This window comes from Lethenteron reissneri, chromosome 23, assembly GCF_015708825.2.
Source record: "Lethenteron reissneri isolate LAM-NWPU_2019-01 chromosome 23, ASM1570882v1, whole genome shotgun sequence".
Taxonomy (NCBI): Eukaryota; Metazoa; Chordata; class Hyperoartia; order Petromyzontiformes; family Petromyzontidae; genus Lethenteron; species Lethenteron reissneri.
This window is the reverse complement of record NC_083801.1, coordinates 19898706-19920043: the sequence shown is the minus strand read 5'-3', so window position 1 is coordinate 19920043 and position 21338 is coordinate 19898706. Positions and strand designations below refer to the sequence as shown.

Below are 21338 nucleotides of genomic sequence, written 5' to 3'. Positions count from 1 at the left end.
CTGCCTTTTCCCATGACGCAACAATGGCGTGGAGTCGCTCTCCATCACACTCCCAATTATTTTTTATGCCTATACGGAAACGGATTTAGACCACGCGTGCATATTTTGGCACCCACTTGTGGATGATTCGAGCGGCGTTGGATTCACAAGTGCTTTATTTGCATACTTGCACGCACGTGCTCACACGCGGAGAATACATTTTTATTTATATATAGCAGAATGTTTTTTTTAACATGTCACGATTATTATAAATCACAATTTACTTCTCAAATTCGTAGTGACATCGATTACAAACACGGTGCTGTGTCATCTGGAACTTTCTGCAGACTCGAATGTTCGCCATCGCAAATGGACGGAATTCAGTCCGCATCTTCGCACATATTCCGTGTGCAAGGCGAAACAGAATGTGCCTGCTGTGATACTGGTTGGCGATAATGGTGGTGGTGGTGATGATTAGTAATGATAGTGGTGGTGGTGGCCATGGCGGTAGTGATACTTGATGATGACATGGTGGTGGTGGCGGTGATGGTAGTGATGATAGCATGCAGCATCACTTTCAACTCCTCTGTGACAAGGACCGAATTTCATATCTAATGGGCACCTTTAATAGGGTCGCACGCTTTACTTGAAGCAACCACTTAACAGGCAGCTCTTTCAAATACTTTCTCATGCAATCACCAGCTTTGCAGCTAAACGTAAACAATCAGAATGCCGCCACCACAACCCCCTTTGACCGGCGGCTACGTGCCGTCTCTGCAAGCAGCCACAAGACCTCTCCACAAAAAATGTAACTAACAAAAACGCATAGAACGCTCTCTCTCTCTCTGGCACACAATATTTGAACGTTTCCGCATTCGTACGACGGTGCACAGACGATGTTAAACACGTGGGCATTGCGATGGTGCGTACACTCTGGAGCAGTGCGTCGGCGAAACCGAGTTTATTGTTTTAAACGAGGCAAGACTGGAAACAGAGCACTCGATCCCCATTGCCGTCAGCGGTGGCCGGCTGGCATTGCTGCGCGGTCGCGGACTTTGCGGTGAGAAAAGCCAGGAAATGCCTCTCAGCGACTTGCACTCTGTGTGCCTCATTGAGGAAGCACATCAGCAGGCGCGGCGGGTTTTGTGGCAAGACCACGGATGGGCACCCTGCTACCGTATGGGTTTGTGCGTATGCCACGGGAGAGAGGTGCATTAAAGCCTCTGGATACCGGACACCACTCTTTCAGTATCTATGGCTTGAAACTGTTTTCCAGGACACAATGAGATAACGAAAAACCGGGGGTTGCAGGCAACTTGAGTGGATCAAAATGAGTTTTGGTTTCAGTGATGACACCAAAAGCACTCGGTGTTGTTCTGTTAGTGCTGGCGAAAGAAAAAAATGGCATGGATAGCAGTGTGAACAATGCCACCTTGCAAGGTTTTATAAACTCAGAGGTGAAACTGTGCCAGCAGCTGTAGAAAAACTTTACGTCACCGCTTTTTTTAGTTTTTACTTTCCATTATTCCAAAATGTGTAAACACAGCGCAAGACAGCACGGAGACTTAAAACGTTGCAAGCCATTGCTACACCTCAGTGGAGACCTGCAACTTGAGCTTCAAGCCAGAAAGTGGCTCCTTTGTCCCGTTGCTTAATTTATGCGGGTCAACAAACGGACACATACGGGGGGGGGGGGGGGGGTGAAATAGATTTGCGAGTTTCACGCTTGGTCCCACCCTTGGTCGAGTGTCCAATCAATCTTCCAGTCCCCCCCCCCCAAATGAGTTCCACCGGCCCGGTGTTTGTCTGATCGTTGAGGTCCGTCCCCTGCTCTTTTGAGTCACCCCAAGGTCCGCCACCACGCATGCGGTAGAGAGAGAGAGGGAGAGGAAGACGGCGCGGGTTCACCTGAGTGGCCGTCCCCACGCCTAGCCGAGCTGCAGACACAAGGTTTCTCATTTCGCTTACGGTCTTCTTCTAGAGGCAGGGTTCACATAGCGGCGTGCGCGGGAGCGAGGGGGGAAACAAGACGACCTTTACTGCAAGCGAAAAAAAACACGCGCTAACGCAACGCGCAGGCCTGTCCCGTGCACAGCTTTGGGACTTCCAGTGACGCCTCACTCTCTTTGCGAAGTGTTCAAGACTGTCACGCACGCAACGCAACGCAGGCACGCGTCCGCGTCTCAAGTGTGTGCGTCAACACAAAGGTGCTTGTGTTGACGTTCTGGGTCTCGGCACACGTGGCGTAGCTGCGCCGTGGCCCAACACGCACTAATGCGATACGTGTGATGTGTTTGGATCATGTTTCTTCAACCGCTCATCTGAAATGGGGGTGGGGAACGTGCAGGAAGGAAACACGTGAGGGTCAGGAGCACTTGGAGACAGACTTGCCAATTCCAATCGTGTCAAATGGATGCTTTCAGGGATCACTGTGGAGTACCGTCAGAGGCTCTTAAATCAGGCTTGGCTTAAAGCCACCACACGTCCACCTGACCGGTCGTCGCCCCTTGCTCACACGCCAGACTCAAACAAGGAAAGGGTTTCCCTGAGGACGCTCGAGTCAAAGCCACTCTCCACTCCGCGCAGCCGATTGCTGCATCCTCGCACACTCACGTGTGCACGCGCTGGTCGTGACACTTCTGAAAATGAACACAGGTTCTCACTGATAAGTGACATTGGAGCTGGCCTGATGGTTTTAAGAAATGATGGTGGTGGGGGGGGGGAAGCTCAGCTGAAATTGAGAAGATATCATGCAATCAGCAATCGGATTTTGGTGAATTACTCAGCATTGCCACACCAATTATCCTTGGCCCGACTTCTCAAATGCACTGCCAGTCTCAAGCCGCGCATGGTTTCGCTTCTGCCAATTTTGTGTTTTTGTTTTTTAATTGTCTCTGTGTTTTCTTGTTTCGGCAGCGCCAGACACAATCTTGAAATCACGATTTAACCATTTTATATTCTCTGAGTAAAACCTCAAATTGAATGATAAATTTACCCAGACTCTCTCTCAGGAGGGCCCTGCTAATTTCCGCAGTTACGGGGGAGGCGATGTTGATTGCCGCGTGTTTTCTGAATTTATGACTTTGTGGGTCATTTTTCAAATTTGGCAAAGTCACTAAGCACAGATTGGGTACCGTCCTCATGCATTGACAACTGGATCAAGATCTGTTAATCAGAGGGAAATTGCAAAGGACTTAGAGGGACTTAAGACGCTTGCTAATCTTTTTGCCAATAGACAGTATGCCAATATGTACGCAAACATCAAGATGGAGTAACCACCATGTTGATTTTTCACAATAATCAATCGAATAACTACCGGCCATCAACATGACAGCTTGTGGTATTACCTCTGTGCATCCAAAATCGTAACCACATCCCCGCCATGTGGCAGAATGCCACCGAGGCGAGCCCTGACAGAACAGATTAATCCCCGAGTGTTCACCGTACGTTTGAAAACTGCAAAAAATCCATCCGCCTCCGTAAAATGTCACTTTTTTAAAGAATAAACTTTGATCCTTTTCCATTAGCATCGCAGTCCTGTAAACCAAAGGGACCGGACAATAAAGGCGAGGAGAAAAAAACGAGTTTACAGCTCAGGATGAGAAAATCGAGGAGCAATTTAAAGCACATTCCCCCGCCCCTCCCCCCCCCTCCAAAAATCGTAGACCCTGAATAATAGTGAAGCAAAGCAGTTGGAAGCAGAATTACAGACCATCGGCATTTACATTCGTAGCATGTGGCTGCATGGAAATAAAATGTGGGGCCTGTACATCACAAGACTTCAAACATGAGGTTTGTGCAACAGGAGGTTAAGATTGACATTGTTGTAAGCAGATATATGTGCGTGGCAGCCTCTGTGTGTTTATGTGTGTAGGGGGAAAAATGAATGTTGCACGGTGCTACAATCCAGTTAGGGCCATATTTGATTTCTGATCAAGTACATTTGAATCAAGCTAGCCTGGCCCTCTCCTAGGTCAACTCAGCATGTCATACATTGAATGTGTGAATCTCAACAGTGGAGATGCGGCTCAGGCTAGCGGTCAGACCATGCTTGGCCTTAATAACAGCCACTTGTCCCGACCACACACAAGGCTAAACGGGCATCCGTGTTTGTGCGCGCAGCGTGCGAATGTTCCCTTAACGGATGCTGGAAAACAAAACAATACAAGCGTGAGAAATAGATGAAACCCAGTGCTAACGGGTGGCAAAGTGGCGGGGAAAGAGCGAAAGTCAGAGCGGAGGGCAGAGGCTGGGCTTACCGAGCGGGATGACCTCCATGATGCAGGAGAACTGCTCGTTGATGAGCAGCGGGGAGCTGTAGTGACGGCGGAATCCCTTCGGCTGAAAGCGAACGGCCGTTCACAGAAAACGCCGTTAGCAGCACGAACGCACCGCGCGCTCCTCTGCCCAGTGGGAACCTCGTTCCGCTTTCCCCGGGTGGCATTGTGCAGGGAGGACTGCTCCTCAGCTTGGGAGGAACCTGTGGTGGCGCGTTGCTACCGAGCAGAGTAACATAGGGTCTACACCATTGGAACCTCATTTGCCTGTTAAAAATATGATAATTGTTTTTTTTACCCTTCTATCTGGCAACAAAACTGACACCTCTAAGGAAAGCTGTCTCGGGTGTGGACCAATCAACTTCAAGGACAGTGCATATATTATCAGAGTTATGTTTTTTGTTTGCATTATGGCTGCAGGTATTGTGGTCTATGCAAACATGACTCCTTGTAAAAAGGTGTCAGTTTTGTTACCAGATAGAAGGGTAAAAAAACAATTATCATATTTTTTACTAGGTAAATGAGGTTCCAATGGTGTAAATGCTTACCCCGAGCTCTCATACTCTAATGGTGCATTGTCTTTGATTTGTGCGCCTTTTGGCGTCATCTGGTCCAACCCATGTGAGACTAGGCTCTAAGGAAAGCTGTCTCTGGTGTGGACTAATCAACTTCAAGGACAGTGCATATATTATCAGAGTTATGTTTTTTGTTTGCATTATGGCTGCAGGTATTGTGGTCTATGCAAACATGACTCCTTGTAAAAAGGTGTCAGTTTAGTTGCCAGATAGAAGGGTAAAAAACCAATTATAATATAGGGTCGTTAATCTCTGCGATTCGGTATAACAATCGGATCGTTCTCTGTGGCTTCGTGCCATTAGGGTGGTTTTCCGTGGCTCAGCAGCATGAACATCATCTGCTGTGGTTATGTATCATTAGGATCGTTCCGAGGCTCGGTAGGATTGAGATAATTATCTGTGACCGAGTCTCATTAGGATATTTCTCCGTGACTTAGCATCGTGAGCATCGTTCTCTGGCTCGGTATCATCATGATGGTTCTCTGTGGACCGGTTGCCATTGAGGATCATTCTCTATGGCTCGTCGCACAAGTGTGAATGGTGCTTTGACTCAATAACCTTTCTATCGTAGTGATCCATGCTATAATAATGCCACACTTCACGGATGACCATGGGGACCTTGGCAGTGGCTCTCACGGAGGCTCCACAATCTCCTAGAGTGCTCCAGTGATTGCATGTCTGCATTGTCCTGCGTAGCTTTCATTACAGGCAACACTGTGGAATTGGACATGGTCAATTTGGCAGCATTTGCAATTAATAAAAAAAACGCAATAATTTATTTTCGGCAAATTAAGAGAAAATTTGCAAATAAATGATTCCGTGGAAGCAGATGGCCTTGAGGGAATAAAGCAATAAATGTGACCGATGATGTGGGCAGATGTGTAAATGTGTTCGTGGCTTTATGCGTATGCACGCTTTCCTGTCTGTTACACATTTGTTTAATATGTGCTGTTTTCGCTGGACTATTTATTCCTAGAGGGTATTTTTGGTGCATGCACCGTCCCGTCATCGTGAATATACGCTTATGTATACGTGGATATGTTTGTGTATCTACTGCACAAAATCATTCATATGCTGGTATTTGTGTTCACTGCACACACGCAAAGAGTGTGTACAAATCTTAACCAGTGAGTTGAGCATGTAACACGTGCGAACACGTGTGCTTGTATTTATTTGTATCTGTGAATGTGGGTGCACGCTTATGCGAGTATGCTCACACTTGCACGTGACCCAAGTTCAATTCCCGGCCGCAGCCAGCCTCCCTGTCAATGACCTGAATTGGGTATTCGGCCTCTCCTAGATCAACTCAGTCTTCAAGGAGTACCTGATGCGATGTGTAAAATTCCACACTGAAGAGACAAAGACGTCCGGGCATAGTGCTCATCATACCACCCCCTCAAGTCCCCTGATGGCTTTAATAGGTGCTCGCTAACAGCACTCGTCCCAACAGTCTGTATGGCTACAGCGGTATGTACGTACGTACGTTGACCTTCTTTCGCACCGTACGTAGCCAACCACGCAAATCGGAGGTGCGCGGATCTTTATCTCAGTGTACACGTGCGCGCAGACTCGCTTACCATCTTGCCCATGCAGCGCTGCATCTCGACACCCCCAAGACAGCGGTGGTGCAGGCTCAGCTTGCACGCCTTGCAGCGCAGGCCGTGCTTGCTGCTGCTCCCCGTGTCTTCGTGGGGAGGGTTTGGGGGAAGAGGAGGAGGAGGAGATAGAGGGGGTGCAGAGAGGGCATTTGGGGATGGGATGGGCGGAGAGAGAGAGAAAGAGATTCGACGCAGGGAGCAGCAGTGAGCGCATATTCACCCCCCGCTCCTTCTCTCCATCACCGTTGCATTTCAGATTAGTATGGTCCCGTGCACAAGTGGGTCAAACAAACAAGTCCTGGGAAGGGTCGAGCGAAGAGAATGGTGCCTGCATGCTCACATGCCCTTTTCAAGGGTGTTACTTTTACAGCTGCTCCCCCCTTCTCGGCTCATGACGTTAAGCCAGTTCCTGGCATGTCCCTCTACATGCTTTGCCTAGCCATGTCGTGCACCTCAGTTCCACCCTGTCCTGTTCAACATTGCCCTTACTTTGTGCTGCCAGGCTCTGCCAATCCTGATAACGACTCCGCCTTGTTAGGGTTCAACACAAGCAACGTCTGGACCAGTTTTGACATTCATTGTCTCATTAGCTGAGTCAGACTTACTTAAACCTAATGCTGGTGAAATGGCCAATGTTTAAAGGCAAAAAGGACCCTTTCTCTAAGAAATGGGTTCAAGTTCGACAGAAACTGATGTTATTGTACGTAGCACACAATAATCACTGAGTGTCACTGTGGAGAATATAAGTAACACAACAAATAAGCGCATATTATTCCCCCTTCCCATATTAATTTCTTCCCACACAACATGTGTTGATGTGTATACAAACAAAATTCTCCTGATGACCATTTTTGAATGCAAATATTTTGTAAAGTGAGGCGTACCATATTTTCAAAAACCCGTTCAAGATGACCTTCTCTTTGTGGAAAAGCTAGCTTTTGTTAAATCAGAATCTCATAAAAAATTGTTCTTAAAAGCGTGGCGAGGTAATATCAGCCATGGTCATTCCACTGTTAGATCAAGGCTTCCCAAAGCCACCGCCACCTCTCATGATCCTTTTATTGTACTAACCCACCTCGCACCAGGACATTTATTATCAGTCCATATGAACAGATATTATAAATTCTGAACACATGAATGAAAATATGACCTAAAAATATGTCAGTACGCAAAATGCGATGAGTCTAGCTGGATTTTCTGGATGATAAATGGCGATTAAAAAATTACAACTTTTGTCGCTAGTTGAATTGTAAAGGTCATGGGAACAATTTTTCAAGGGTCATATCTCTTTTTTAGCCAGATATTTCTGCCCGTAACTGTAATTTCAACTGTAATATTGTATACTTAATTCATCTTTATTAATATTTAATACACAAGTGTACATTTTAAAAATATATATCTGCGATGGTCACGTGTGGACCACGTGTCCAGTTGATACAGAACCATGTTCATGTTTGTTTCCAGCTCCTCCAATTTCTTTCCCAACGTCTGTCTCCCTCCGAATACTACTGGACGGCTTATCCTTCTAGACTAGTTAAGGCCGTTGCATTATTTAACCAAAACAGTCACTTGGCGGCGCAGGAAAACACACTTCAATACGATACGACGAGACAAACATCTTTGGCTCGTGCACGCTACACACGCACACCCGTGGACACACGTGTGCATGTACACCAACACAAATCCTGTGGCTAGCCTGCCTCGGCACATGCTAGTTTTGAACACCTATTACATCTGCTCCAAACTAGCAATATGGTCACTAACAAAAAATGTGTAACACAGACACCCACCAAAATAGACACCTTGTTTAAAATGTCACCTGCCACACTGACAAGTCAAAGGCAATGTGAACACAATGGTCAGCAGCCGTCGACTTCTCAGTGCAGATGGTGACACACCAAACCAGGCACCCTATAGAGGCTGCGTAAACCTATAGACCGCAGGCAGGTACAGACAGCATCATACCAAATTGGAATAACCATGACTCACATTAAACAAAACAAAGGCGGTTTAACATGTTCCTGGCCTGGTGGATTATGGTGAGAAGTCGTGTGAGCAAGCACCCATCATGACCTACACAATCCACCGGATGTGGGTGCAGTTCAAGCTGCCACCAGGACACCACAGGTGTTAACTATCTCGCCTGGTATACAGGAGGTCGTGGGTTCGATCCAGACCTTGACGCCTGCTGTATATTTAGAGTTTGCGTGTTATCTCAGCGGTGGCGTGGATTTTTCTCCAGGTCCTCCGGTTTTTCCCTCCACATTTAGAATCAACATCACGCGTTTAGAGTAATTTAGCTGCTTTACATTTCCACGTGATGAACCAATTTGTTGAGCTATGATTTTTAGCCAGGTCGCTTCTTAAAAGGAGCCATTTAGTTCAATGGTAAAATGTAAAGTTTATTTTAGGTACTCAACATATGGGACACACAAGGCAGGACTAGACACTGACAGCCACCCTTGCGGTTGTGGCCACAGTGGTAGGGAGCGATGCAGACACGGACTAAGATCCCACCAATATCCAACTGGACTGTTGGAGGAAGTGCTGTTAGTACACAGCTACGAGGGTGTCCTTTCAAGCGGCATGGGACAGACAAGATAACCCAGCCGTCTTGTATCTCCCGAGTGGGAATGTTTACACATTACACGAGGTACTTATTTGAGGCTGAGTCGACCTAGGGAATGGCTAGGACCAGTGTTGGTCACGAGCGGGAGTTGAACTCGGGTCGCCGGGGTTTGTCGCGCAGCGCGCTGACCGCTACACCGGCACTCCGCCCACTCGCTCGAGCAAAACAAAGACCCCCCTCTGTTTTCCTCCTGATGACGATCGAAACGTCGTCGTTTTTTTGTTTCTTTTTATTAATTTGAACCTATCTACGTGACTTTACCGAAAGACCCAAAGAATAGGAATTCCTGCAGTCACGAAAGCTGTAAGTCAAGATCCCCCGTATAGCCTTTAACAGGCGTTTTGGGGTCCACGTGCTGTTGTTAGCGAGCACCACCAATTAATGCCGGGGTGGGTGGCCAAACACCACGCCTCCCCGGTAGTGCATACGGGTACTCATTTGAGGCTGAGTCGACCAAGAGAGAGTCCCAGGAACAGACACAGATTCATCGTCACCGGCGTTGACCGTGTCGAACTCACGCACCCACAATCATGTGGTTGCAGATGTCACAGAAGGTGGGCTTCTTGAAGACGTGCTCCTGGAAGTCGTGCTGTCGCTCGCCGGGGAAGAGACGCAGCGGGGACGGCGGCGGATGAGCTGCGGCCACGTTGGTGGTGGCGGAGGACGAGGAGGAGGAGGACGAGGAGGAGGAGAGGAGTGCCCGGGAGGACCGCGCCTCGCCCAGGAGGCACTCGCGCGACGCCGGGGGGAGTTGCGGCGGTGGCGGCGGTGGTGGCGACGAGGGGCTACCGCGGAGGGCGGCGTTCGGGATGAGGGCCGGAGTGAGGATGAGGTTGCCCTCTCCCCGCGAGTCCCGGTCGGAACGCTCGAAGACGTTGTCTGCACTGCGGCTGCGCAGAGACTTGGTCTTGAATGACAGCGAGCGCTTCAGCCTCTGCAGCTGTGCACACGTTGGGGTTGGTGGGTCAGAGTTCACGAGGGTTGGGATTGGGGTTTCCCTGTTAATTTTGCGTCGTTCGAAGTGTGATCGGGAGTGTGAAGCGTGATCGCATTCAAATGGATGCAGGCGGGCGACTCAGGATTGTGGGGGCTTGGAATGGGCATTCATATTAGGGGTAGAGGATGGGTACAGAAAAAATACATGGATACATAGGTAACATCATTGTTTTGGTTCACATTCATCAATTTATTGACATTGCTACTAATCCCTCCGACAACATCGGTGCATCAATGTTTTGCTGTCGATGTTGTGTTTTTCACGGCGTATAAAACGCTGCCCTTTAAAAAAGAAAACACGCTCTTTGATGGAGAGAAAAAAACTGGTCCAAATATTTTTGGCAGGTGCACGCATTGTAGATAGGGTTAAAGTTAATATTCTGGTAATTATACGTAAGTTTGTTCATGGTTGAGTGTTCATTCCGGAACAACAGCATTTTGTATGTTTAAGTAGAATATTACCAAACCATTACATTTTTCGACATATTTTGGAAAGCAGACTTCAACGACAGCAGAGTGCGACTGGTTTTTTTTCTATAACATGATTCATAAATCCATTATTATGATGTATCCTGCAAAGCAGCGCAAATTTGTGTCGAGGGGTAATCCAGCCAGAGCAGTCAGCTATTTCATTTATATATTTATTTTATATTTCATACTTATTCATACATTTTTTTTCTTCTATAACCAAGATTACACTTTAATGCTTGCATTGTTCTCCTTGCTAAATAGTCAATTAAAAAAAGTCAATAAAATAAAACATCACACGTAAAAACACTTAGTCGACTCTTCGATATGTCGATGATTTTAATTCAATGCCCCATCCCTGGTCACGATTCACTGCCAGGAATCGTTTTAATTCCAGACCATTGAACCTTTTTGTGTTTCAATCTCATTATAACCATCTCGTTTGTATCGTCCGATTTTTTCCCGGCTCATTTTGTACGATCTTTGTTAGCTCCATGAGCTGGAGTGTATCGTCAGTGTACCTTCTGCGTCAAATTCATGTAAAGCGAACCGCCATTCTTACGCGCGTGATTCGAGCGAAGAAAAATCCTGAGCCTTTAGACGTCGATTTTGTTTCTCTCGGCAGATCCCATGCGTCATCGTGTCGGCGTTAAGTGCAGAGAGGGTCCCCGTGAACGAACACACGCAAACATACCTTGCATTCTCGAATTCAGGAAGGTCGAAATGATTATTCATATAAGGATTGTCACGTGAACAATATTAACAAGACTACCTTCATTGCTGTTTCATTAGGTCGTCTTAATGCCATCTGCCAATTTCCCCCCTTTTGACGAAGATTAACCCCCCCCCCCCCCCCCCCACCTAATCGTGTATGCCTGTACGTATTAAGGGAGAAGAGATCAAATGGGCATGCAGAGGTGTGGGGCTGTCGTTAATACTCTGGTCTCCCTGGGGGCACACATCCATCGTGCCCCCCCCCTTCATAGACAGCGAGATAACATGAATGTAGAGTTAGTCAGCAGATATTTGGCGCAAAACAGTTTTTCCTTAAGTTACGGAGCCCTTAAGTTATTTGGGACCCTGCGCTTTGGCTTATTCTGCTCATGCAGTGCATGACCACTGAGTGCCGTGGAGACGGAGCGATGAATTCAGCTCATGCGCAGAAGCGCGATGGATTGTGGCATCGCAGGAGTGTGGGGAGGAGGCCTTCATCCAGCAGTGAATAGAACACGCCTGATGATGATGATGATGGGAATTTACTGCGATTGTTCCAGGTTGTAGCTTGGCTTCATCACATGGATAGGATAACATAAGTGGGATGTAATTGGTAATGAAATAGGCAACTCTTTTTTAAAAATTGCATTGATTTTAAATACCCCCATATTTCACTTTCATGTGCAAATCATTTTCTCGTCGTCATGGACACAGGTTATTGTGTGCACACCGCTAAACATGACATGAACTGGCAATAAATCTACTTGTACTCAGAGCCACGTTTCAATCCACAAATCCTACTCTTCCTAAAAGCACTGGACCGAAATTTATGAGCAACAGCTCTAACTATAAAGGTCTCGGGGTCTATTTATAAGTGAAACGACAGTGCACGTCTTGCCGCTTTTTGACATGACCTTGCCGTTCAAATTATTTAAAAATATTCCCCTTTTATTTTTCTAGAAGCCATGCCCAATAGTGAATGTGAAATTACGATTTGGCATTTTTGTCGAATGCCATTTTTTTTGTACGTGTGGCAAATTTATTTAATTAGAGGCAATTATTTGCATCCGGACTCACGTGACGAAATGTACGAGATGGTGGGAGAGAGTGAGAGAGAGAGAGAGAGGGGAGTTCTCAATTTAACCTTAAAACACTCTGAGGGCACCGAAATACATTGATGTCTGAAAGGCTTGTCAATGCCTCTGAACACAAACGCTTAACACAGAGCATCAGTGGGGGCTACGCGAGGCCGCAGACTAAAAAGGTAGCCAACCTTTAATGGGTCAGCCCGTAAACCGTCTCACCGCAATTGGACATTTAGACTCAAAAGCACAGGCGGCAACATTCTTGGCCACCGTTGACATTCAAGATGATAGTAATACTAATGTACACGCTCTTGGTCAATCCACCTCGACACAGGAGGGGGACTTCAGGCTGCTGGATGAATATGCAGCCGTCGGTATTTTTGGGGATTCTTGCGAGGACACCGGCATGCAACACGATGTTGAGCTCTGCGGGTCATTACAATGTGTACACTTGGCGTGATTACTCACTCGGTGGGGCAATTCAAGGGCGCTGCTTGGCATTGCGTGACACATTTACCCATGGAGCAATGGGGATACTGCATTCATTCCATTTCTAAGCAGTTGGGCACTGTGACAGAAATCTATATCAATATTACAAAGAATATTTATTTCTAGTGTTGCATAAAAATGTCGTCTTGTATTTTGCAATGGGCCTATTTGGAACCATTCAGCTTTACAGTGGAAATGTGTCTTATATAAATACAAATACTCTCATGCTTTGTCATCAGGACAAAAACCTCAATTTATTCCATGTATCCTATGCGTGCCGCACTGTCAGGGGCAGCTGTCACAATACCCTCCTGCAAAAAGGTCTTGCCGATCTCAGACACATTCATCGAATTCACAAGCGGATGCCACATTTTATTTATTTATTACATTTTACGTGTATCTTCTTTCTTTGCCATTCCGTGTCTCGGCCAAAATGAAAGGAAGCGTTTTCTCTGCCAGTTTTGCCCCCTATTCCAGTTAATGAGCCTGATGTTGTTAAAACCAATTAATCTCTCAAGGACATGAGGGCAGCTCACACCACCCAGCTGGAAAACGCTCCAGTCTGGACATGACAGGAGATCTCCCGATGAACTTTGCTCATGGCGATTTGATACCAGCCCTCTGGTGAGTCTTCTCTTTTAGCCTCTAGGCAAATCACTTTTCATTTGCTGCTACTTTTTACACTCTCGAAGTTCACTTTTTTTAGGCTCTTGCAGCTTTCTACTTGAATGGTTATCAACTTGAGGATTATTTTTTTCAGCAATGATTTGTGCCGTGCCTAAGAACCATCCAAATGTCCAAAATGTCCTTCGTATCATCATGAACACATCGAGAAGTCTCACAACTTTTTTTCTTTGAACGTTTGGACAATTGCCTTTTTGAGTATATTTATTTGTGGAAGGGCAAACAGACTGCCGAGAGAAAGGCCATGCTTATGAGAAGACATCAAGCACCATTGCGATCGCTCCAGGCACAACCAGCTTCAGGTGGGATGTGTTGTTGCAGTGCACGTGCAATCATCGTTCTGGCCTGCAATGCTAAATGTCAGTGGTTGGTTGTATTCGAAATATTCTCAAGTGATATTTCTCCTTTAGTGTGCAATGTAAGTCAGTGTGAACCAAAGGCAGATTTCACCCAAGGAATGTTATGCATCTTGGTCCCAGGACTGGCGGGTTTCTGCTGGTGGTGCCGTTTACATCGACAACATGAGCCGCAGAGGATCATGCCGTCTCCACCCATCACAAGCAGATCAACAAAACGCTGTAGGTTGCACCTTGTGCAAGACGCTCTAGGGCATTGTGAGCCTTTCGGCTGATATCAGCTGCCTATTTGAGAACCAATTCGAGGAACCCTCATGACAGTTCCTTGAAAAAGGGCAGGACAATCAATGGCAACGTGCTTCAGCTTGGACATGTCACAGTGCTATGAAGAAGGATCATTGCCCGAATCGTTGCTTGTTTGCATATGTTTCCTTTGAAGGCCGCGGGGTTTTTTTTTTTGCTCCAGCAGGACATGGTTAGACAATAACTAGAGGCTCGTGCCTCTTCATGCCCGAGGAAATTGTAAAACTGTGTCATCTGCCCATCTCTTTTGAAATGATTTAAACTGTGACCGAGTGGCTCTGGCTTCCAGCACCATTGAGAAAATAGATTTGAACCTCATTTAGAAATGTCTTGAGTATCTCATGTATAACTATAATGGCCGCTCCTCATCCATACAAAACTATTTTACGAGTCATACAAGATCCATTAAGGGGTGAACGTGCGATTTTCATATGCATGCTGTATACCACTGTTGCAGTAAAACTAAATGACCGTGATTAAAACATTGCTGGAATACCTGAGCATCTGTTGCATGGAAATGTGCTGCTGCTGCTGCTGCTGTACGGATATGCGGGCAGTGGTGTTACCGTAGAGGCTGTGGGAACTGCTACTACCTGACCAGTGGGAACATTGCTCCATTTAGAAGTGTTCAGTAAATCGCAACCCTATAATAGGGCTTATGTGGGTCGAGGGGGTGGCAGATGATGGCAATGGCTAAGTGGAAAGGTGTGTATCTGGGGGGGAGGGGTAATGGTAATCTTATATCTGGACATGTATTCTGGGCATCGCTCTGGCAGACGCGGAGCCCAAATTGCGAGCCATGCCTTCGGGTTCGTTTTACGCACTCGGGCGACAACACAGCCCCTGCCAATCGCGTGTCCGCGCGATTTTTCGTGGGTGGCGAAGCTGCGGTGTGTTGTAAACCCCTAAGGCGATTTCCCCCGTCGTGGGTGCTGTGGCGTTTGACGTTCGTTTGACGTTCGTCGTGGCGTTTCATTCATCTCAAATGTTTCGTCGCGACGATTGAGGTGGGAGTTCCATGTCTGGGTGCGCGGGCAATTTGTAGGCGTGAAATGTTGTGCGTCTCTTTGTCGTTCACATGCAGCTGCGTTGCTTCTTCTGTTATTATTATCAGAGGCCGCCCCCCCCCAGTGTTTTTTTGTTTGTATGCAGAGATACAGAGTTCTGCTTGTATGTAGTATATATATTTTTTAGCAGCCTACATCTAACAATCAACAGATTTGTCCAATGCATTTCACATCATTCCATTGGCTGCATTTGGAGAATGTATAATGAGATCGCTTTGTCTTTCCAGCGGCGCAGTGTACATCTACGCTCCCTGTTCTGTACATTTCACATCACGTCCTTGACTCCGCAACCTTTGGCGAACCCTAAGGGCAAATGAGTTTCTTATACAAAGCCAATAGTCATGGCGCGCAAAGTTTAAAACCCATCGTGTTCCATAAAAGGGATGAAAAATGTTCCGGTGGACGGACACGACATGCCCTCTTCATTCAAACAGTTTGCGGTTGTGGCGCACACAAGCATCACGTGTACGGCCCGAAGGCAGCACGGGTACGGCCCGTAGGCAGCACGGGTACGGCCCGAAGGCAGCACGGGTACGACCTACAGGCAGCACGGGTACGGCCTGTAGGCAGCACGAGTACGGCCTGTAGGCAGCACGTGTACGGCCTGAAGGCAGCACGTGTACGGCCTGTAGCCAGCACGGGTACGGCCCAAAGGCAGCACGGGTATGGCCCGAAGGCAGCACGAGTACGGCCTGTAGCCAGCACGGGTACGGCCCAAAGGCAGCACGGGTACGGCCCGAAGGCAGCACGAGTACGGCCTGTAGCCAGCACGGGTACGGCCCAAAGGCAGCACGTGTACGACTCGGGGGCGTTGCTGTAATTACAGCAACCACAGACTGCAACACCTGCTCACTGACAAATTAAGATCCTTTGTTTGGACAGTCTATTTGTTTTTTCTATCCGTGCGTTCATGTCACTCTTTGTAGACTTAAACATGGAGGGAGCGTACTCGCACTTGAACCTGGCCGCGTCCGGGCGCCTCTTGTTCTCATTTTGTGAGCGGTTTTGATTTCTTCTCTTGAATATCCGCGCGCGATTCATTCACGACCATCGAGTACCTCGTTTGTTAGTTTGCGCAACCCCTTGAATGACCCCGTGGTCACTGTTGTCTTCGGATGCTGCTGCTGCTACTGTGCTCAGGCACGGCGCTATCGCCCTTGTAACACAGCCGGGGAGAAAACAAACGGACTGAAAATGTAAGCATCGCCACGTGCCGGCACTGTTGTTAACTCGTGGGAATAAGACGAAGCTCCATTAAAATAATGCGTTGTGAATATCACAATGGAGGGTGGGGGGGAGAGGAGTGAATTGAATAATTAGAATTCCCCTCCGACTGCTAGGAAAAAAGAGTGTGACTCAACTACTTTGTTCTCGCCATTTGTTTCGACTTGTCACATGTATCGGCTTTGCTACCTTACAAATCTGATTGCATTTTAATATAATCGCAGGTTTCTGTTATCCCGTGCTCCACACGTTAACCTATTGTCCGGGCGCATTAGGGAATGATTGCAAATTGCGTTGCAATTGTTGCGCGCGCGACGGAGATTAGGGTCTGAAACAATGGAACTAAATCCTCACATATAAAATAAGAACCATTCTGTAAAGGTCACCGTGGAAGAGGAAACGAAACAACTCATCTCGCCGCTTGCCATCGTGACGGCAGCACTGGTGAACAAACACATTCCTGCGGAGGGAGCTGGTAGGAACGTTGGGTTGCTCGGTCAATGGCCAGGGTCAACGGCGGCGTGGTGTATTCCGCAAATATGCCCGACTGTGAGGGTGGGCACAAGCCGGCGTGAGTAGGTTAAACGTTGAGTTTTATAAGGGCACCGCGGGGTGACCAGCCCCTCCCCACCCAGCCCCTCCCCACCCTCCCCTCTCCACCCAGCCCCACCCCTCCCATTTTTGGATCCACGACGGACGGACGGACACAAGAATCCCCTGTGGGTTGGTGTAACCAGGAGGTTCCTATCAGTAATAAAGAACGTGTTTATCCCACACACACACAAAACAACAACAACAACAACAGCTCTGCAACATCCACGATGGGCTCGCTCTGTGCGTGTTTGATGGAGTCCGATCGACCGACGGCGCGAGGCAGTCGATCTGCCTCGAGCAACGGTCGTGCTCACTGTTGCGCGTGCGTTGAACTTCGTTCGTGACCGTGCGTAGCCAGCCGTGATAATCGGCAAGGGGGGGAGGGGAGGGCGGTGGCACGGGTGAAGGACAATAAACTAAACGCAGCAAGCCGAGCGGCTTCCAAATGTCGGAAGGGAAGAGCTTTCCAGACGGGCGCAGGACGCAGCGCATCTGAAATCGCCGCGCGTTGCGGCGTTGACCACCACCGCCTGCTGCTTCCATTGTGTCGGCGCAGACGCACGCGGGGAGCGCGAGAGGCGCCAGACGGCGAACGTCGCCCCGTATCGCCACGCCGTCGGCTTTAGCGGAGGTTGCTGAACACGAATAACGGACGAGATGCGTTGGGTACTCGAGCGCAGAGCGTGGGATTAGATTTGTGGGCGTTACGCTGGCTTGTGCAGGTGTGCGCAGGTAGGGAGCGGTGGTGGAGCGGTTAGCACCGCTGCGCTACCAACCTGGCTATACCCGAGTTCGATTCCGGCTCACGGCCAACGCCCAGCGATGATTATCCGAACCGGTCCTGGGTTGATTCAGCCTCAAATGAGTACGTGGTGCGATGTGTAAACATCGAGATTAGGAAGATAAAGGCGGACGGGCGTGATGCTGGCCACCCCAGCCTCTCGTGTGGCCTGCAGGCCTTCATAGGTGCTCGCTAACAGCACTTGCCCCAACAGTCTGTTAAGGCTACACGGGGGACCTATGTCTTTGGTGGGTGACGTGTGTGGAGCGGTATAGCCGCGCGGTGGCATATTTGGGAAAACGTAAAACGGTATTTAAGGATTTGAGAAAACTCCGTCTTACCTATTGTTATGACAAAGTATGACAGGCAGTAGCATAATGATAGTCAATGTCCTGGATGTCGGGAGAGACGTGTGCAACAGCTGCTGTCGAAGTGCGTGAGAGTTGGTTCGTGGTGTGTGAGTGACATTATTCCTGGCGTTGTGTGTCTGTGTGTCATGGATGTTTTCAGGGTGCGCATATTATACGAGGCACGTGGCCTTTTTTGTGATCAATTGCGCATCGTTTGAATAAATATCATGGTGTGCGTCAATCCTGGGGTATGCGTCAACCCATGGTGTGCGTCATCCATGGTGTGCGTCAACCCATGGTGTGCGTCATCCCATGGTGTGCGTCAATCCATGGTGTGCGTCAACCCATGGTGTGCGTCAACCCATGGTGTGCGTCAACCCATGGTGTGCGTCCATCCATGGTGTGCGTCATCCCATGGTGTGCGTCAATCCATGGTGTGCGTCAATCCATGGTGTGCGTCAATCCATGGTGTGCGTCAACCCATGGTGTGCGTCAACCCATGTTGTGCGTCAACCCATGGTGTGCGTCAATCCATGGTGTGCGTCAACCCATGGTGTGCGTCAACCCATGGTGTGCGTCATCCCATGGTGTGCGTCAATCCATGGTGTGCGTCATCCCATGTTGTGCGTCAACCCATGGTGTGCGTCATCCCATGGCGTGCGTCAATCTATGTTGTGCATCAATCAATGAAACGATGCTTACTGAGGGGCGTAGTTATTGGTGTGTATGTATGTTCGCGTGTGTGTATGTCAGACCAAAAAGGGTGGATGATTCGGGGCTATATGTTAGACGGTTATGAGTGTGTATACACGTATATATGCCAGATAGAAAAACAAGGTATGCGATAGGGATGATTAATGGGGTGTGTGTGAAGGTTATAGATCAGTTCATGGTAAGTATGGGAGATAGTTAAGGGCGTGTGAGATACATGAGCAAACGGTGGGTTTGAGAGATGGTTAATGGTGTGCGGTGTGTATGAGTGAAATACTATTTCACCACGAGTCGAGGAGAGATCGTTAACGATGTGTGTATGAGAGGTTGGTAATCGTGTGCGGTGTGTGTGTGTGTGAGTGAGAGACGTTCACGGCGAGTGTGAGATTTAGTTAACGGCGTGAGACATATTAGCACGCAGTGTGATTGAGAGATTGTTAATAGCAGTGTGGGTGACTAGTTCACGGTATGATCGTTATCGGTGTGTGTGTGTGTGGCAAGACGAGGCAAGCGTTGTGATGGTGCACACGCACAGCAAATGAGGCTTTATCTCTCCTTTTTCAGCGCTACGGAAGCGGACCGCCGTGAACGGAGACGCTTTTGTGACCTTCGTAAAAGACAACAGCAAGACCGCACGGCAAAACCCTCGCTTCGCATTTCGTGTATTTCCTTTGCCAACGTTGATCCACGAGCCCACCCAGCCCCCCGCCTCTGCGAGCCAGGAATGCGCCACGCGCGAATTCGTAAATTCCTCGTCGTGGGAAGCCTGCCGCCCAGATCCTCCACGCGAGGAGAGTGCTAATTGGAGGCGCGTGGAATGGGCCATCAATTAGGAATAGCGCAGATCAGATCACACGGCCGAGCTGAGCGGGAATGGAGGCACGTTTATGAACAGGTGTGTATATGTATGCGTGTGTGTGCGAGGGAATGGGGTCTCAAAAGATCGATTATTTAGAGATAAACGGAGTGGGGGGGGGGGGAGTCAAACATTTCACATCCGCCGCAAAATATTCTTCCTCGCGCTTGTAAATTTGGATAACGCGGACCACGCTAGTCTGCTTGCTACCTGCTCAGCATGCAAATACATACCCCTGTCCTGCCCATGGGATCATGAAACGTGAGAAGCTGTGGAGAGGATGCACGCAGCAAGCAGCAGCAGCAGCGGCAGGGGCTCAGCGTGACACAAAGAGGCATATGCAGTCGACGAGCCATCGTGGACACTGACGCTACGGAGTGGTAGGCGAGCGGGCGTGGTGCTCGCTCACGGCCATACCAGCGGACAATGCGAACATGGAAACAACCATACCTTCGATTCGTGGTGTCCGTCCTGAGAATGTCCCATGGTCACCGGAGAGGCCACGGCATGGGCCAAATTGTGCTGGGATCCATGGAGCTGCTGCTGCTGATGCTGCTGATGATGCTGATGCTTTTCATGCTCGTGCTGTTGCTGCTGATGCCCGCTCGACTCAGCGTCCCTACTCGCAGTCCCCGCCATGAGTGACAGGTACAGGACACCCGACCCCCCCCCCCACCCCACGTCGGGGGTGCAGAGACCCCGAAGAATAAGGACCCCCCCCCCTCCCTCCCGCGGACCACACACAGACACCCACACTAGGGGGTTGAAGCGATCGAGGAGGGTCGCTCACTAGGGCAGGGCAAGGAGACGGAATGAATAGCGCCTGTGCGCAACCAAAAAAAAAACTTTACATCACGCAAGATACACGTCTTGCAGAGTTGGGCACTTGTAGCCTCTGTGCCGTCCTCGGTTAACACGAACACGAATTACGCTCGCGCTGCGTGCGGCTGCAAGCGCGCGCAACGAGACGAGGGACGAACGCGTGCCACCCAATGCGCGCGCATGAATCACGAAACGCCGATGTATTTTACCCAACGCGCGCGCGTACGTTGCGTGCGTACGCCGAGCAACGAATTGAGAGCCGGGCAAAGATTCCGTCGCCAATGTTTATCATTCGGTTCGAGGCGAAATCCGACGGTGCCTACAGCTCGCCTATTGTGTGGCAGCCACGCGCGCTCAGCAGCAGCAACAGCAGCAGCAGCAACAGCAGCAACAGCAGCAGCAACAGCAGCAGCAGCAGCAAGCAGAGCAAGCGAGCACGTGTTGAGACGGAGGAGGCTCGCAAGAGGCACGGAGGAGCTACTGCTGCTAATGCAGCCCACCCGGCCGCTCTTGACGCTCTCCCTTGCCCCGATATCTCTGCGTGATTGGATGCAGCCCAGAGGCTCAACACACAGGACGGGTTGGTGTGGGTGGAGGGGATGGAGCGCGGACTATAGGACGGGCGGGATGGGATCGAGGGAAGGCGGGGGGGGGTGAGTGGGGTGGGGGGGACACGGGATGGAGTTGTGGCGTCCGTTGCACGTCTGTGTCTTTGTGCGTGCGGGGAGCGGTGGGCGCAGTGGTTAGCGCACTGCGCGCTGTGAATTATTACTCTGCGGC

At 49.0% G+C, this 21338-nt stretch overlaps 1 protein-coding gene across 2 annotated transcripts in view; it reads right to left on the bottom strand.

Annotated features, from left to right (window-relative positions):
• LOC133346169 (SH3 and cysteine-rich domain-containing protein-like) overlaps nt 1–20375 on the bottom strand; it is a 40622-nt gene extending 20247 nt beyond the window's left edge. Inside the window, exons 1-5 of one of the 2 annotated variants that reach the window (XM_061557634.1) lie at nt 20187–20375; nt 9581–9998; nt 6409–6515; nt 4239–4320; nt 1888–1956 (exon numbers count right to left, since the gene is read on the bottom strand). In XM_061557634.1, the coding sequence (XP_061413618.1) occupies nt 1888–1956; nt 4239–4320; nt 6409–6515; nt 9581–9998; nt 20187–20375 (865 nt within the window). The remainder of the gene's footprint in view (nt 1–1887; nt 1957–4238; nt 4321–6408; nt 6516–9580; nt 9999–20186) is intronic. The other variant, XM_061557635.1, reaches the window with a different exon arrangement.
• Nucleotides 20376–21338: the final 963 nt, after the last annotated feature.